At 36.8% G+C, this 16,667-nt stretch overlaps 1 protein-coding gene across 1 annotated transcript; it reads left to right on the forward strand.

Annotated features, from left to right (window-relative positions):
- Window positions 1–849: 849 nt before the first annotated feature.
- dgat2 (diacylglycerol O-acyltransferase 2) lies at window positions 850–15,848 on the forward strand. Its single transcript, XM_065259680.2, has 9 exons — window positions 850–867; window positions 973–1,194; window positions 2,365–2,493; window positions 2,779–2,886; window positions 3,295–3,365; window positions 7,165–7,369; window positions 7,777–7,951; window positions 8,244–8,446; window positions 13,126–15,848. The coding sequence occupies exons 2-9, from the start codon at window positions 1,155–1,157 to the stop codon at window positions 13,278–13,280; spliced, it is 1,086 nt and encodes a 361-aa protein (XP_065115752.1). The 5' UTR covers window positions 850–867; window positions 973–1,154; the 3' UTR covers window positions 13,281–15,848.
- Window positions 15,849–16,667: the final 819 nt, after the last annotated feature.

Here is a 16,667-nt window from a genome sequence, read left to right on the forward strand (position 1 = left end):
ATAGCAAAATTTTATCACTGGCTGTATCAAACATAAATATACTGGGATATATAAAACATCTAAAGGCTGGTATCTCTCACAATCATTTTTAATCCTTTCTTTTAAAGTTTGGTAAAAATGACTTACAAAATGGATAATAAATGCATGGTTATTATTATTAATACAATATTTTGCACCAAACTATTCAAGGTAGATTTAATACTTTATGAAGCTGAAATAGATAAAAAATCATATACAATTCACATGAAAAAAAACCTGCACCAGTACATTGTAAAAATTGAAAAGTTGGATCAACTTAACAATTACTTCAATTGGTAACACCTCAGAAATGTACATTTCTTTTAACTTAAAATTTTCACTTAAAGTGTTTTCCACTTAAACATAAAGGTTTTTTTTAAGTTGATCCAACTTTTTTTTTACAGTGTGTAGGCATACTTTAGTATTTAGTATAGTAAACTGTAATAAATTGTAGTATGCTGCAGTAGTAGCCTATACTGTAGTTATAGTGAATTGATAAACTGTATAACTTCTGAAGTATTTACTATGGTTCAAAAACAAGTAGCCTATCAAGTTTTTTTTCACTAAACTTTATTATTACTAAAGAATACCACAGTATCTTTTCATGTGGAAATATTCAATTAATGTTCAATTAAATATATTTCCTCAAAACTTGTTTTTGTGAAGAGTTGACAAAAACAATCAGTGCTGGACTGGTCAATAAAGTCTGGAGGAGGGACTAAGATCTCCTCCACCTGATTGGCCAGTTTCCATCCCCTTCCAGTTTACCTTTACAAAGCTTTAAAAGCCCTGGATCTGTATCAAAACAACACCAGTCGGGTCGGGATCAAAAGTCTGTGCAGAAGTCATGTAATTTAATAACTAAATATTGATTAGGTTTTTTTTGCAAGAAACTTATTGGACATACTTTTTGGAAACAAACGTTTTAAAACAACTCAATTTGTTTTTACAAAGGAAATCGCGGGTGAAGTCAGCTGGAGTGGAGTTTGATTGACAGCTCCCAGTAAGCTCCTCCCCCGAAGCGCTTAAATGACAGGCTCTCTCGTGAGCTCGTGGCTGACAGTGGCCGTGTCGAGAGTGATGCTGTAGAAGAGCTCAGTTTCCACCAGCTTTTATTTATTATACCCACATTAACAATGAAGACCATACTCGCTGCATACTCCGGTGTCAAAAAAGGTAAGCTTTAAATAAAGTTGCGAATTTATTTTTATTTATTAATAATTTTTTATATTTTATTATTATTCAGTTACTGTTGTTGTTTAATAGACGTCTGTATTTATATGTAATTAAAACATAATAATATCCACATTTAAATAATATTAGCCTTTATTTAACATTTACTATTAACTAAATATAATGCTGGGTTGTTTAAATCCAAAGTTGGGTAATATGGACATTTTCTAGGTTACTTTAAACTAACTGTCGAGTTTAGCAATATTTTACCCAACCATGGGTATTTTTTAGAGTGTAACTTTTATTAAACTAACTAGTGTAAACATCTCTTTAAGGTCACAAATTAAAAAAATCCCACTAAGATGAACAAAAATGTTAAAATACATTTTATAGGATTATTGGGCATAAATTGCCATGTCAGATGCAACTTATGCAGTGTGTAATTAATGTATTGTATTTGTATCATAAATGGCTCAATTCATTAAATTTGAACATGACAATACTTAATGAGGAAAAAAATCCCTTTAAGAAGTTAAAAATGCCCCTGAAAATCAATTCACGGGGGCAAATACTGCCAGTTAAGATTGGATAAGAGTGTTACATGACCATAAGTATTTTAGACGGTGTATGGTGTGTTTGCTTATTTTTAGTCGGTTAAGATGGGATTAAGGGGTGAGCAGATCTCAGTGTTTGTAAGGACTCTATATTTGCTTTGATGCTGCTATATCTTGTCTTTTTGAATGTTGCTCTGTGGACTGTGTGGACTTTGCTTATGTTGTGTGAATAATGCATTAGAGGGAAAAACCAGAGGTCTGATCTGTGATATCATGGCATTTGTTATGTGTTGTAAATCTTAAAATGTTCTGCAAAAGCACCGGTGTAGCCGGGTTTGTGTTTATGGCATCTTCTAAGAGCATGCAAAAGGCCATGTTTCTTCATTTTGTTTTTTCATCTTTCGTATTCTGTTTTCTGTAAAACTTTTTGTAACAAAGTGTATTCTTTGTTAAAAAGTCATGCAGTATAAAAAATCACACTGAACTGAATGAACTCTGACAATTTGTGGCACTGACATCATTTTTTTCGGCTCTGGTGGAGATGCACCAGATAGACTCTGATGTAAGTCATATGCAACATAATGCTGGATAATTTCAATTTCATATTTAATATGTGCAGGCACCGGGTCCAGCATCCTCTCTGCCTTACATGACCTGCCCTCTGTTCCCTGGCTGACCCGATCCAAGATGGTGAAATATCTGCAGCTGATCTCCGTTTTACATTTTGTCACCACATTTCTTGCCATGGGTGAGTGGAAAAGTTACTTAAGTCAGAGGTTTAGAGATGTCAGGACATTGTGTTATCCTTAGAGAGGCCATCTTTAGGATTGTTTACTTATAGATTGTTTTACATTTTTTTATTTCAGTCAAGCAAAGCATATAACAGAAACATTTCCAAAAGAAACATTTCTATTACATTATTTTGCTCAGTGTTTGTAAATGTTAATGTCTGTATCTATAGATTTATTTATACATTTATTGCAATGAGAACATCACTGCATCTATTTATACTTTGTATGTTTCTGTTTCTTAGGCATTGTCTGCTCTTTGTTGCTGGTGTATCTGTTTTGCACAGACTGCTGGGTACTTGCCGCTATGTACACTGCCTGGCTCATATATGACTGGAATACCCCTAAACAAGGCAGGTCCAGTATGCTTATAAACAGCAACGACACAACAATATCATTGCAATTCGTATTTTATTAGATGGCTATTTGTATAAATTCATACCACAAAATTTGTATGTTTTTGTATGACTTGCTTTCGCCCTGCGACATAAGGTTTAAGGGTGGAGTTAGGGGTGGGGTATAATAATTGTGTTATTTCTAATAATTGTATGTTTTTGTAAGAGGTAGCCAATTTGTGCATTAAGTATGAATTACGGTGAGATCAGGTTGATTTTTACATTGTTGAACTTTTTACTACCCAAAATTTTTATTATTTCATTATTTACCTATTATTTAACTGTGTAATTTTATTAGATGCCTGTTGTAACCGTGTTTGTATGGAGAAATTGTTTTTTGTTAATGTTTTAACATCTTCATCTTAGGAGGCCGCAGATCTACATGGATGAGAAATTGGACTCTGTGGAAATACTTCAGAGATTATTTTCCAATAAGAGTGAGTATTTCACATCTATACAATTATAAGACTATAAGAAAAGCCATTAGTGATACAAACAGGAAGATTGACCTTAAAGGGGTCATAGCGTGAAAATGTGACTTTTTCCATGTTTAAGTGCTATTGCGTCCCTAGTGCTTCTATCAACCCAGAAAACGTGAAAACAACAACCCAGTAACTTTGTTTGGGTAAGCCATTCTTTGCAAGGATGCGAAAAATTAGGTTGTTCAGATTTCACCTGTTTTGTGAGGTAGGTAGCAAGGCGAATTACAATATTACCGCCCCCTTAAACTGTAATATCCAACCACAGCACTGCCATTTAGTGCAGAGAGAAAGATAATTGAAGGTTACAATTGAGTTTCAATGACAACAAACCACCATCATTGTGACCACTGTTTTCATTTCTTCCGCTCATTTGCATTAAAAAGGACACACCCAAATGCGACACACTTTTAACATGCTATAGCTAATTATCTGTGGGGTATTTTCAGATAAAACTTCACATACACACTCTGGGGACACCAAAGACTTATTTTACATCTTAAAAAAATCTCACAATATGACCCCTTTAAAACTGGAATTATGTACAGTGTAGATTTCATTATGCAAAAATAACACCAAATATAGCTAACATGGAAACATTCTGACTAACATAAGAAGTATTAATACACGATAGGTCTGTTGAACACCCTAGGGCAGAGATAAAGATGCCTTTTATCAGCTATTAGTTTCATCTGACTGCACTGTTGGCTTGGGTGGATCTTGATGTGAGTTGTAAGTGTACTACTAGACTTTGCTCGTCTCATTATTCGCTGAGCATTCGCTTTGTTTGTCTCGTGTCAGGAACCTGTAAAAAGATATATTTTAATGCAAATTTTATTAACACATTGAACACCATAGTCAAGGCATTATTTGACCCTTTCTAGGTTTACAATAGACCCCATATTGTCTGGCTATGAGTAACATACTTTTAGCCAAAATAATCTTGAATTTGCTCTTAAAAGTTTTTTTTGAGGCAAAATAACTTGCGAGATTCATAATATTCCATCATGTAAGCAAAGTCAACAGTGATAACAAGGTGTTTGGTTTCTTTTGTTTATTTTATTTGGGCTATGGTTATGTCTATTAAATTTTTACTGACAGCCAAACTTTGCCTTGTTTTACCCTAGACGTCTCGGCTTTGTTTGGACGGCAAAATTGCTTGCTCAGTATGTGCCAAATGTGCCATGATAAAACAAAGAAAAAAATGAGCCCAGCCTTAACTTATTTTCAAACAATGCAAAAATCTTATTGTAATATTACATGATAATCCATTTTAAAATAGTCAAACTAAAGTTAAAATCAAACGAATGTGTTAGTACATATTCAAAAACAAGGGTGAGCACGCTTTTCCCTAAGACCCCTCCGTCACTCTGAGTCTGACACAACATCTTTCTTGAACCTTTGTTTTTTCATGCATAAATGTCATTATGCCACACTGACTGTTTGATTAGCTGTTCTTATGTACACAGAGACTGCACAGCTTTCACACTCGGTACATAAAGCGAGTACATTTACTTCCTTCCAAGACACCAGCACTTAGTTTATATGCTAACTCTGCGTTGATATATGCTAACACTAATTATCATGCCAATCCAAAAGTAACCTAATACATGTTAATAGAAAACGAAGAAGAAAATATTAAGGATAATCAGATAAAACCTAATAAATTAGTGATAAGAGAATGTGTTCGTGATCGGTGTAAGGTACGTGCAGGTTTGTGGTAATAAGGTTAAGAACAAAGAACAGTTATTGCAATTACAGTACATTGATTACTGATAAATGTTATTGCTTATTTGCTTGCTTGTGCTTTGAATGTAAAAAATGCAATATTTACATTAATTTACTCAAAGGTACATATTGGAACCAAATGAATATATATCTGTACCTAATGGTACATATTAGGGCGTTTTAAAGGTGCCAAAGAATGCATTGAAATAATCTGTTAAATTGATCTCTGATATCTACATAGAAGGTACGTGGCTTTATTAAGTGCAAAAATGATCCAGAAACGACCATTTACAACCCTAGGATTTTGCTTTAGAATAAAATGGTCTATTATTGCCTTATTTGAAAAGGTCATGAATAATAATGTTGTAGCTCTGCTCTGATTGGCTGTTTCTCAGAGGAGTTCAGTTTAGTAGCTCTTTCTGTCTGTAAACAGACCTTGGGCCCTATTTTAACGATTTGAAATGCAAGTGCAAAGCGCAACGCGCAAGTGAGTTTGTGGGCGGATCTTGGGCGCTGTTGCTATTTTCCCGGCGTGAGAAATAACTCTTGCGCCGGGCGCAAATCAATAAGGGGTTGGTCTGAAGTAGGTTCATTATTCATAGGTGTGGTTTGGGCGTAACGTCAAATAAACCAATCAGAACGCTATACAACATTCCCTTTAAATGCAAGGGCGCAAGTTCCATCGCGGGTTGCTATTATTATGACGGATTTACCAGGCGCACGCCAGGAGCGGTTCACAGCCGAGGAGACCGACGTTCTTGTAAGAGCAGTCAAAGACAGAGAAGTTGTTTTGTATGGGGATAGGAGAAACCCGCCCAAATCAGCGTAGGTTAAACAGGCGTGAGAGGAAATAGCCACAGTCTCATCAGCTAGCATCCCCATCGTTGCGCCAAGCACTACAATGATGTCAGGAGACTAGGGAATCCCAAGCTTGCCAGCATAAATCGGGCACGCCGTGTAACGGGAGGTGGATCTGCCTCAGGACCTGACGCCAGCAGAGGACATCGCTGCGTCCACCCTCACCGCTGAAAGGGTTTGGGGGCTTTGAAATCGGACCCAAGAAACGCAACCAAGGTCCAACCCCAAAGTACTCTTACAAATCAAGTTCATATACATTAAGGTTTCTTATGAAAACATTTTAATTATTATTTACATAAAATAAACGTAATACAGCCACACAACAAACTTAAGGGGGATAATAGTGGTGAGCATTGTGATGATAGTTTTTATTTATTGTGTGGCTGCGTTAAAAAATTCTCATGCAAATAAAGATTAAAATATTTTCATGAGAATTTTTTAACGCAGCCACACAATAAATAAAAACTATCAACACAATGCTCACCACTATGTTCCCCTTATCTCGTGTATTAATATTTTTAAGTGCAACAATTTATGATTTGCAAAAATAACTGTTGCATCTGTGTAGATTGGAAAAGCAAAGTGTATGCGCGTTGTGCACGCTATACATTATGGTCAAGCATGCGCCCTTAAAATAGCATAACAAGCAACGCGCAACGCGCCACTGACTTTAAACTTTTTTTTTTTGGTCAGTGGCGCAATTGTTTTTTGAAACTGCAAAATAGCATCAGGGATGGTTTGCGCCGGAACACGCCTCTTTTTTGCGTTGAACCGCCCAGGGAGCGCAAGTTCATTCCCTAGATTGCCGACGTGCGTCTGTGGAGGAAAAAACCCGCTGTGCGCCGGTGCAAAATACGAATGATACATGCGTCACTGACAAAGTCAATTGCGCTGGGTGCAAGATAGGGCCCCTTTTGTTTGAGCCTGTATCAGACAAAGATACAAATTTTGAGGAATAATCAATTATTTGCAGAGGTTTCTGAGTGGTATGTTTGTGGTTCTTTTTATGGACCTGCAAAACGAAACTGTAACGTGTAATAGTAGAACTTCCGCCTATATGCTAGCATATAGCATTAACTAGCATATAACTCAGCAATCACCACTTAACAATATTATAATTAATTCAATGTTGAAGTAACCATCCGCCATGTTTTTTTCTGTTTCATTTTAGCTCATAAAAACCCATAACCTGCTTCCTAGCCGAAACTACATTTTTGGCTACCACCCTCATGGCATCTTCTGTTTTGGTGCTTTTTGTAACTTTGGCACAGAAGCGACGGGATTCTCCAAGAAATTCCCCGGAATCAAGCCATCTTTGGCTACACTGGATGGAAACTTTCGTTTGCCATTGTTTAGGGATTACCTAATGTCTGGAGGTGAGCTACTGTGCAGACACCACCCTGTCGTTTTCAACCAGCTGCAAGCTTGCATAGGTTTTAATAACTTTTAAATTATTCATTGGTTGCACTTTGGTTCATTGGTGGAAGAGAAAACTGAGTCATGAGTTCTTTATTTGGCAAATGAAAAGAGAACCACACTTGTCCTGTCCGTGGTGTAGATAAGAGACCTATAGGCTATCAGTGACCTCTGAGCTTTATCCTATTGCATAGGGACACAGCCCTTGCAGTCCTGCATGTGCTGATGTCAATATTTCTGAAGAACTTCTGTTGAAACCTGCCCTATGTACCCAATGATTAATGGATGAATCTAACACTCACTTATAAGAAACAAACATGCTATACTGTAGTTCACTATCATTTGTGACCGGACCCTTATTTCTCAGGTATCTGTCCAGTAAATCGAAACTCCATTGACTTCCTGCTGTCCAGTAACGGTACAGGCAACGCTGTGGTCATTGTGATCGGTGGAGCTGCCGAATCTCTGGACTGTGCCCCGGGAATGAACTCTGTCACGCTGAAAAACCGCAAAGGCTTTGTCAGACTGGCTCTTAATCAAGGGTGAGAACGGAGTAAAGTATCAGACAAGATCAGAGTATTTTTAGTATTTTACAGAATCGAGCTGCATGATTACATAGCAATGCATAATAATACAACAAATCCCAAACTATTTAAATCTCAAAGAAGCTTATATAAATAAGGTATTTTGTGATAAGCACAACACATTCTTGAAGTGTGACTTTCCTGTTTCACAGATTTTATAACTAAGTGAATCTAAAACAATGAATTATCTTTTTATTAAAACGTGTGACGTTGTCATTACCTTCAACTGAGTTTTCTGTTGTCCTCTCAGTGCTGACCTGGTGCCTGTCTACTCATTTGGTGAGAATGAAGTTTATACGCAGCTGATTTTTGAGGATGGCTCCTGGTGGCGTGTGGCTCAAAAGAAGCTTCAGAAGATTTTAGGATTTGCCCCATGTCTGTTCCATGGCTGTGGACTCTTCTTTCCAAAATCATGGGGACTTGTGCCTTATTGCAAACCCATTACTACTGTTGGTAAGTGATTTTAGTAAAGTATGTATCTTTGTACCACGAATGGCATCAAACTTAAAAAATGACTGCTTTCAAACTGACTTAAAAGACTTGCAAAATTTCCAATGTTGAGACCTGAGTCCTGCTTCAAGCCACTCTACATTGCTGAATGTTGGCCTAGTCTGGTCTTCTTAATGGTGCTAGAGGGGCCACACTTCCCCTTTCAACAATTTAGTGACTTAATTCAACTCAAATTCATTTACATTCAGGTTTGCATGCTAATATCTGTGCACTACAAAACTGAGAAAAATTGGTCAAAAATTGTCCCAAGCTGTCACTGGGGTGGTATACTTTCGAAAAGTACACCTTTACATCTAAAGAGGTCATATTAGTACAGCATAGGTGTATATTTTTACCAAAGAGTGTTAGTACCTCTATATTGGTATTGAAGAGTTCATGTTAATACCCCTAAGGTACATATTGGTACCAAAGAGTGCATGTTAGTACCCCTAAGGTACATATTGGTACCAAAAAGTGCATGTTAGTACCTCTATATTGGTACCAAAGAGTGCATGTAAGTACCTCTATATTGGTACTGAAGAGTGCATGTTAGTACCTCTATATTGGTACCAAAGAGTGCATGTTAGTACCTCTATATTGGTACTGAAGAGTGCATGTTAGTACCTCTATATTGGTACCAAAGAGTGCATGTTAGTACCTCTATATTGGTACCAAAGAGTGGATGTTAGTACCTCTATATTGGTACCAAAGAGTGCATGTTAGTACCTCTATATTGGTACCAAAGAGTGGATGTTAGTACCTCTATATTGGTACCGAAGAGTGCATGTTAGTACCTCTATATTGGTACCAAAGAGTGCATGTTTGTACCTCTATATTGGTACCAAAGAGGGCATGTTAGTACCTCTATATTGGTACCAAAGAGTGCATGTTTGTACCTCTATATTGGTACCAAAGAGTGCATGTTAGTACCTCTATATTGGTACCAAAGAGTGCATGTTTGTACCTCTATATTGGTACCAAAGAGTGCATGTTAGTACCTCTATATTGGTACCAAAGAGGGCATGTTAGTACCTCTATATTGGTACCAAAGAGTGCATGTTAGTACCTCTATATTGGTACCAAAGAGGGCATGTTAGTACCTCTATATTGGTACCAAAGAGTGCATGTTAGTACCTCTATATTGGTACCAAAGAGTGCATGTTAGTACCTCTATATTGGTACCAAAGAGTGGATGTTAGTACCTCTATATTGGTACCAAAGAGTGGATGTTAGTACCTCTATATTGGTACCGAAGAGTGCATGTTAGTACCTCTATATTGGTACCAAAGAGTGCATGTTAGTACCTCTATATTGGTACCAAAGAGGGCATGTTAGTACCTCTATATTGGTACCAAAGAGTGCATGTTAGTACCTCTATATTGGTACCAAAGAGGGCATGTTAGTACCTCTATATTGGTACCAAAGAGTGCATGTTAGTACCTCTATATTGGTACCAAAGAGGGCATGTTAGTACCTCTATATTGGTACCAAAGAGTGGATGTTAGTACCTCTATATTGGTACCAAAGAGTGCATGTTAGTACCTCTATATTGGTACCAAAGAGTGGATGTTAGTACCTCTATATTGGTACCGAAGAGTGCATGTTAGTACCTCTATATTGGTACCAAAGAGTGGATGTTAGTACCTCTATATTGGTACTGAAGAGTGCATGTTAGTACCTCTATATTGGTACCAAAGAGTGGATGTTAGTACCTCTATATTGGTACTGAAGAGTGCATGTTAGTACCTCTATATTGGTACCAAAGAGTGGATGTTAGTACCTCTATATTGGTACCGAAGAGTGCATGTTAGTACCTCTATATTGGTACCAAAGAGTGCATGTTTGTACCTCTATATTGGTACCAAAGAGGGCATGTTAGTACCTCTATATTGGTACCAAAGAGTGCATGTTTGTACCTCTATATTGGTACCGAAGAGTGCATGTTAGTACCTCTATATTGGTACCAAAGAGTGGATGTTAGTACCTCTATATTGGTACTGAAGAGTGCATGTTAGTACCTCTATATTGGTACCAAAGAGTGGATGTTAGTACCTCTATATTGGTACTGAAGAGTGCATGTTAGTACCTCTATATTGGTACCAAAGAGTGGATGTTAGTACCTCTATATTGGTACCGAAGAGTGCATGTTAGTACCTCTATATTGGTACCAAAGAGTGCATGTTTGTACCTCTATATTGGTACCAAAGAGGGCATGTTAGTACCTCTATATTGGTACCAAAGAGTGCATGTTTGTACCTCTATATTGGTACCAAAGAGTGCATGTTAGTACCTCTATATTGGTACCAAAGAGTGCATGTTTGTACCTCTATATTGGTACCAAAGAGTGCATGTTAGTACCTCTATATTGGTACCAAAGAGGGCATGTTAGTACCTCTATATTGGTACCAAAGAGTGCATGTTAGTACCTCTATATTGGTACCAAAGAGGGCATGTTAGTACCTCTATATTGGTACCAAAGAGTGCATGTTAGTACCTCTATATTGGTACCAAAGAGGGCATGTTAGTACCTCTATATTGGTACCAAAGAGTACATGTTTGTACCTCTATATTGGTACCAAAGAGTGCATGTTAGTACCTCTATATTGGTACCAAAGAGTGGATGTTAGTACCTCTATATTGGTACCGAAGAGTGCATGTTAGTACCTCTATATTGGTACCAAAGAGTGGATGTTAGTACCTCTATATTGGTACTGAAGAGTGCATGTTAGTACCTCTATATTGGTACCAAAGAGGGCATGTTTGTACCTCTATATTGGTACCAAAGAGGGCATGTTAGTACCTCTATATTGGTACCAAAGAGTGCATGTTTGTACCTCTATATTGGTACCAAAGAGTGCATGTTAGTACCTCTATATTGGTACCAAAGAGGGCATGTTAGTACCTCTATATTGGTACCAAAGAGTGCATGTTAGTACCTCTATATTGGTACCGAAGAGTGCATGTTAGTACCTCTATATTGGTACCAAAGAGTGCATGTTTGTACCTCTATATTGGTACCAAAGAGGGCATGTTAGTACCTCTATATTGGTACCAAAGAGTGGATGTTAGTACCTCTATATTGGTACCGAAGAGTGCATGTTAGTACCTCTATATTGGTACCAAAGAGTGCATGTTAGTACCTCTATATTGGTACCAAAGAGGGCATGTTAGTACCTCTATATTGGTACCAAAGAGTGCATGTTAGTACCTCTATATTGGTACCAAAGAGGGCATGTTAGTACCTCTATATTGGTACCAAAGAGTACATGTTTGTACCTCTATATTGGTACCAAAGAGTGCATGTTAGTACCTCTATATTGGTACCAAAGAGTACATGTTTGTACCTCTATATTGGTACCGAAGAGTGCATGTTAGTACCTCTATATTGGTACCAAAGAGTGGATGTTAGTACCTCTATATTGGTACCGAAGAGTGCATGTTAGTACCTCTATATTGGTACCAAAGAGGGCATGTTAGTACCTCTATATTGGTACCAAAGAGTGCATGTTAGTACCTCTATATTGGTACCAAAGAGGGCATGTTAGTACCTCTATATTGGTACCAAAGAGTGCATGTTTGTACCTCTATATTGGTACCAAAGAGTGCATGTTAGTACCTCTATATTGGTACCAAAGAGTGGATGTTAGTACCTCTATATTGGTACTGAAGAGTGCATGTTAGTACCTCTATATTGGTACCAAAGAGTGGATGTTAGTACCTCTATATTGGTACTGAAGAGTGCATGTTAGTACCTCTATATTGGTACCAAAGAGGGCATGTTAGTACCTCTATATTGGTACCAAAGAGTGCATGTTTGTACCTCTATATTGGTACCAAAGAGTGCATGTTAGTACCTCTATATTGGTACCAAAGAGTGGATGTTAGTACCTCTATATTGGTACCAAAGAGTGCATGTTAGTACCTCTAATGTACATACTGGTACCAAAGAGTGCATGTTAGTACCTCCATATTGGTACCAAAGAGTGCATGTTAGTACCTCTATAATGGTACCAAAAAGTGCATGTAAGTCCCTCTAAGGCACATATTGGTACCAAACGTACAAATATCCGTACCTAAATAATACATATTGGTACCAAAAAAGTGCATGTTAGTACCTCTATGTTGGTACCAAAGAGTGCATGCTAGTACCTCTTTATTGGTACCAAAGAGTGCATATTAGTACCTCTTTATTGGTACTGAAGAGTGCATGTTAGTAGCCCTAAGGTACGTAATAGTACCAAGAGTGCAGATTACTACCTCTATAATGGTACCAAAAAGTGCATGTAAGTCCCTCTAAGGCACATATTGGTACCAAACGTACAAATATCCGTACCTAAATAGTACATATTAGGATCTTTTCAAAAGCTACTGCCCCTGTGACAGCTCGAGACCATTTTTGAACCATTTTTTTCTTACAGTGTACAAAAGTGTAAAAAGGATGGGTTACAAAAGCACAAACATCTAATTATAGTCCAAGGACAGCATCTGTACTTAACCGTCCTTTTAGTTACCAATCAATATTTTCTTGCATTCTAAACATATTAATGATTAACATGTACTCATTTCTTTAGTGTACATGTTTTTGCTTTATTTAGTAGTTGTGTTTAACGTTCTGTGGATTAACTTTTTGCTTTATTTTACAGTTGGTGAACCCATAACAGTTCCAAAAATTGAAAACCCAAGCCAGGATGTGATAGATATGTACCATGCCATGTACATCAGGTCCCTCAAGTCTCTCTTCGACACCAACAAGACTCGATTTGGCTTAAATGAGAGCGACACCCTAGTAATTCACTGAAAGACGTTGAGGAATAACATTATAACAGAAACATTACAGTGGCAGCTGGAAGATCCCAACGAAGTGCCTGTTTGAGAAAACCAAAACGCTGTTTCCATATAGAGAAGCAATTGATATAATCCAGGAGAACATTTCTTTACATTTATGCATTGGCAGATACTTTTATCCAAAGCAACTTTTATATTTTATCTGCATGTGGATTTTTTGGAAATCAAACCTTGGCCTCCTACCGTACCAGGTGAGCTACAGGAAAGTTTTCATAAAAGTGGAATGTTGGGGAGTCCCGGATCATTTCAATCGCAGTTGATGTAACCTGACAATGGTTCTAAAGCTTTACTTTAAAGGATCTCTCTAAAGACACATTCAAAACTGTACCAAAAAAGGTATTGAAATGTACTGTACTGCATGGGATGCAGTGAATCTAGTCTGTGTCACTGCTGCTCATCGCCACTAGTTGGCGACACTGTGCTGTTAAGTCAAGTATGATCTGTTGACCAACCGTTCAATCAGACGCACGTGTGTTGCCACGGTTACACTTTGGACCAAAGTTATTTTCCGGCCTTTGCTTGTTAATTGGTCTGGCTAGTGGCTAACTCTGAGACAAATATCTTATCGAAAATAAAAATGTTCGGTTTCATAAAGATGAGGGGAGACAGCGAGCATGGATCACCGCTGTGCAAAGAGAGGTTTGACAGCCAGAGAACAACATACGTAGCTAACATTTAACACAGTAACGCATATCACAGTATAGTGGTTGATACGCTTTAGCTATGAATTGAACTGAATTGAAGGTAATTTACTTGTTATTACTGTATTTTGCTTTTTATCAGAAAAAAATCTACTTTAGAGGGACCTGTTTTTGATTCTTTGCGGAAGTCTACTGGAAGTTAAGTTAACGTAAGGGTCACAAAGGCCGTTTGATTGGCTGTTTCTCAAACGGAAGGCTGCATCCTCCGGAGGTCGCATATGCAGGCTGCATACGTCATGTAGCCTGGTTGATTTCAGTTAACTGAGCATTACATTCGCAAGTCATACGCATATTACATCAATTTACGATTACATAAAAATAATAGTCAACTTTATAAATTGTTAATATACTGAAATAAGACGTCTTTATGATGTATGCTGCCTACAAATGCGACCTCCGGAGGGGGCAGCCTTCCATTTAAGAAACGGCCATTATGTTGTTGCTACTGAAATTTCTATAAGCTATGGATTATATTGTTTGATATATAACAATACAATCAGATTGAGGATATTTAAGATTTAATTCCAAATGCAATGTTAGATAAAAATTTTTTATCCCATATCAGATGTTTTAATGCACAAGCAATGCAACTACTGTCTCTTCATAAAAGTCACATTGTGAAATTTGGTAGAAACTTACTAAATGGCAAGAATTAATTAAATTGTTGAAATATGTTGAAATAAATATGGTTTTGAAAGACTTTGGATTATGCACTGTCAGGAAAAATGGTCAAACATAGTCCTGGGGCAGTACCCTTTAAAAGGTTCCCAATAGAAACTATTTAGGTACAGCTTAGTATACATTTGTATAACCAATATGTACCTTCCGAGGTACTAATATGAACTTTCAGGTGCAAAGGTGTAGTTTTTAAAAGGGTACCGACCATATTTTTTCTGACAGTGCAGAATTATACATTTTAACTCATGTCCTTGAATTTATAGATCTTGAAGAATACAATGTTAAAGACATATCTAGAAGGTGAGGATGATGACAATGAAGAAGCTTGTAAATATTGGTTATAGACTACTGACAAATCCTTATATTATTTTCCTGATATCATTTTCATAAAACTATTCAAATTTTACCAGAGAAGTATTAAATTATTTATAAATTGCACATACATGCTTTGTTAGGCTCAAGTAAATAATCTCTCACATCACCGAATGGTGTTACTGTGATTACATGTCTTCTTGTAATTTCGGATTTTAACATTTTATTATTTTGATTTCACAATCCTGAATTGTTTCCACATTCTGTGCCTTTAAAGCAAATGCTGGAAAGACCTCAGACGTGTTTGCACGCCAGATCAAACAAGGGTTGTTTGCTAAATAACAAATGACCTAAATTCATAGTAAATTAAGTGAATTCAAGTGCCAACATGTATGTATGTATGCTATGCAATTACATTTTGAAATATCACACTAATAACCTCATGTTTATCCTACATACTAAAGTTAAAAATGCTGACTGTGTATTTAAATGGTTCAGGAGATCTACAGCTCTTGATTGGTTGAAAATAAGTAACTGCATGCAAATAACAAAAACATCACAATGTGATTTATTGCTTTGTACATTGAGCATTGGTGTTGCAATGCATGTCCAAGTGTGTATATTTGATGTCAATAAAATGTATAATTCTTTAAATTACAATTTTATATATTTATATTTAGAATAAATGTTTGTTCAATACTAATTGTTGTATTGTTTTGTATTACAAAACTGACCTTGATTTCTGCAATATGTAAACATGTTCTAATTCCTTTCTTTGAGCCAAGATTTTTTTTATCAGATATTTACATAATAGTTCCAGACTGTAGTCCAAAGATAAAGTATTGAGAAAACCTAAGGTTTTTCTCTAAATAAATCAATAAACATATACAACAAAATCATTATCCTCTGAAAAAAAAGATATACCTAATATTTACAAATGTTTATATAATGTTTTGCTTTTGATAAACATTTAATATGAATGGGCCATTTGCAAATTTTCACAAAATGTCTTTAAAATGCATTATAGCACATGTGGCACAGTGGTATATCATATCTATCATCTTAGACATAATAACAATACACATATCTTCTAGACAAGTAAATCTAAACCTTTTACCCTCCCATTGTAACCATAGATATGTATATAAAGGCTAGATGGCTCGTCCGCGCTGATGGCCAATTGAGTGGAACGTCCGCATTTTGGCGGCCATCTTAGGACAGGGCGCTCGCTCACTCGTAGCATTGAGTTTTAATGATGCAGGTACTTTTAAATGACCATAACTTGCTTAATTTTTTACCGATTTTCAAACGGATTGGTTTGTTATAAACGTCAAAGATGTACCTATGACACTGAATACGTATACTAAAAATAAATAAAAAATTCATGAAACATGTTAAAGCATCCAGAATTATAGCCACGTTAATAACGTTTGTAAAAAACCAAACCGTTTGTAAATCCGTCAAGAATTCAGCAAGTTACGAGCATTTTAGTTGGCGTATGCCACTCACCTTCCGTCCACAGCAGGAGGGAGCAGCACTATGGCAGCACTGACCTAAGATGGCCGCCAAGTGACGACACAGCTGACTCCGCCTTGAGCCATCTAGCCTTTATATACATATCTATGATTGTAACTGCCCCCGCTTATAAT

Source organism: Paramisgurnus dabryanus, chromosome 10 (genome assembly GCF_030506205.2).
Source record: "Paramisgurnus dabryanus chromosome 10, PD_genome_1.1, whole genome shotgun sequence".
Lineage (NCBI taxonomy): Eukaryota > Metazoa > Chordata > Actinopteri > Cypriniformes > Cobitidae > Paramisgurnus > Paramisgurnus dabryanus.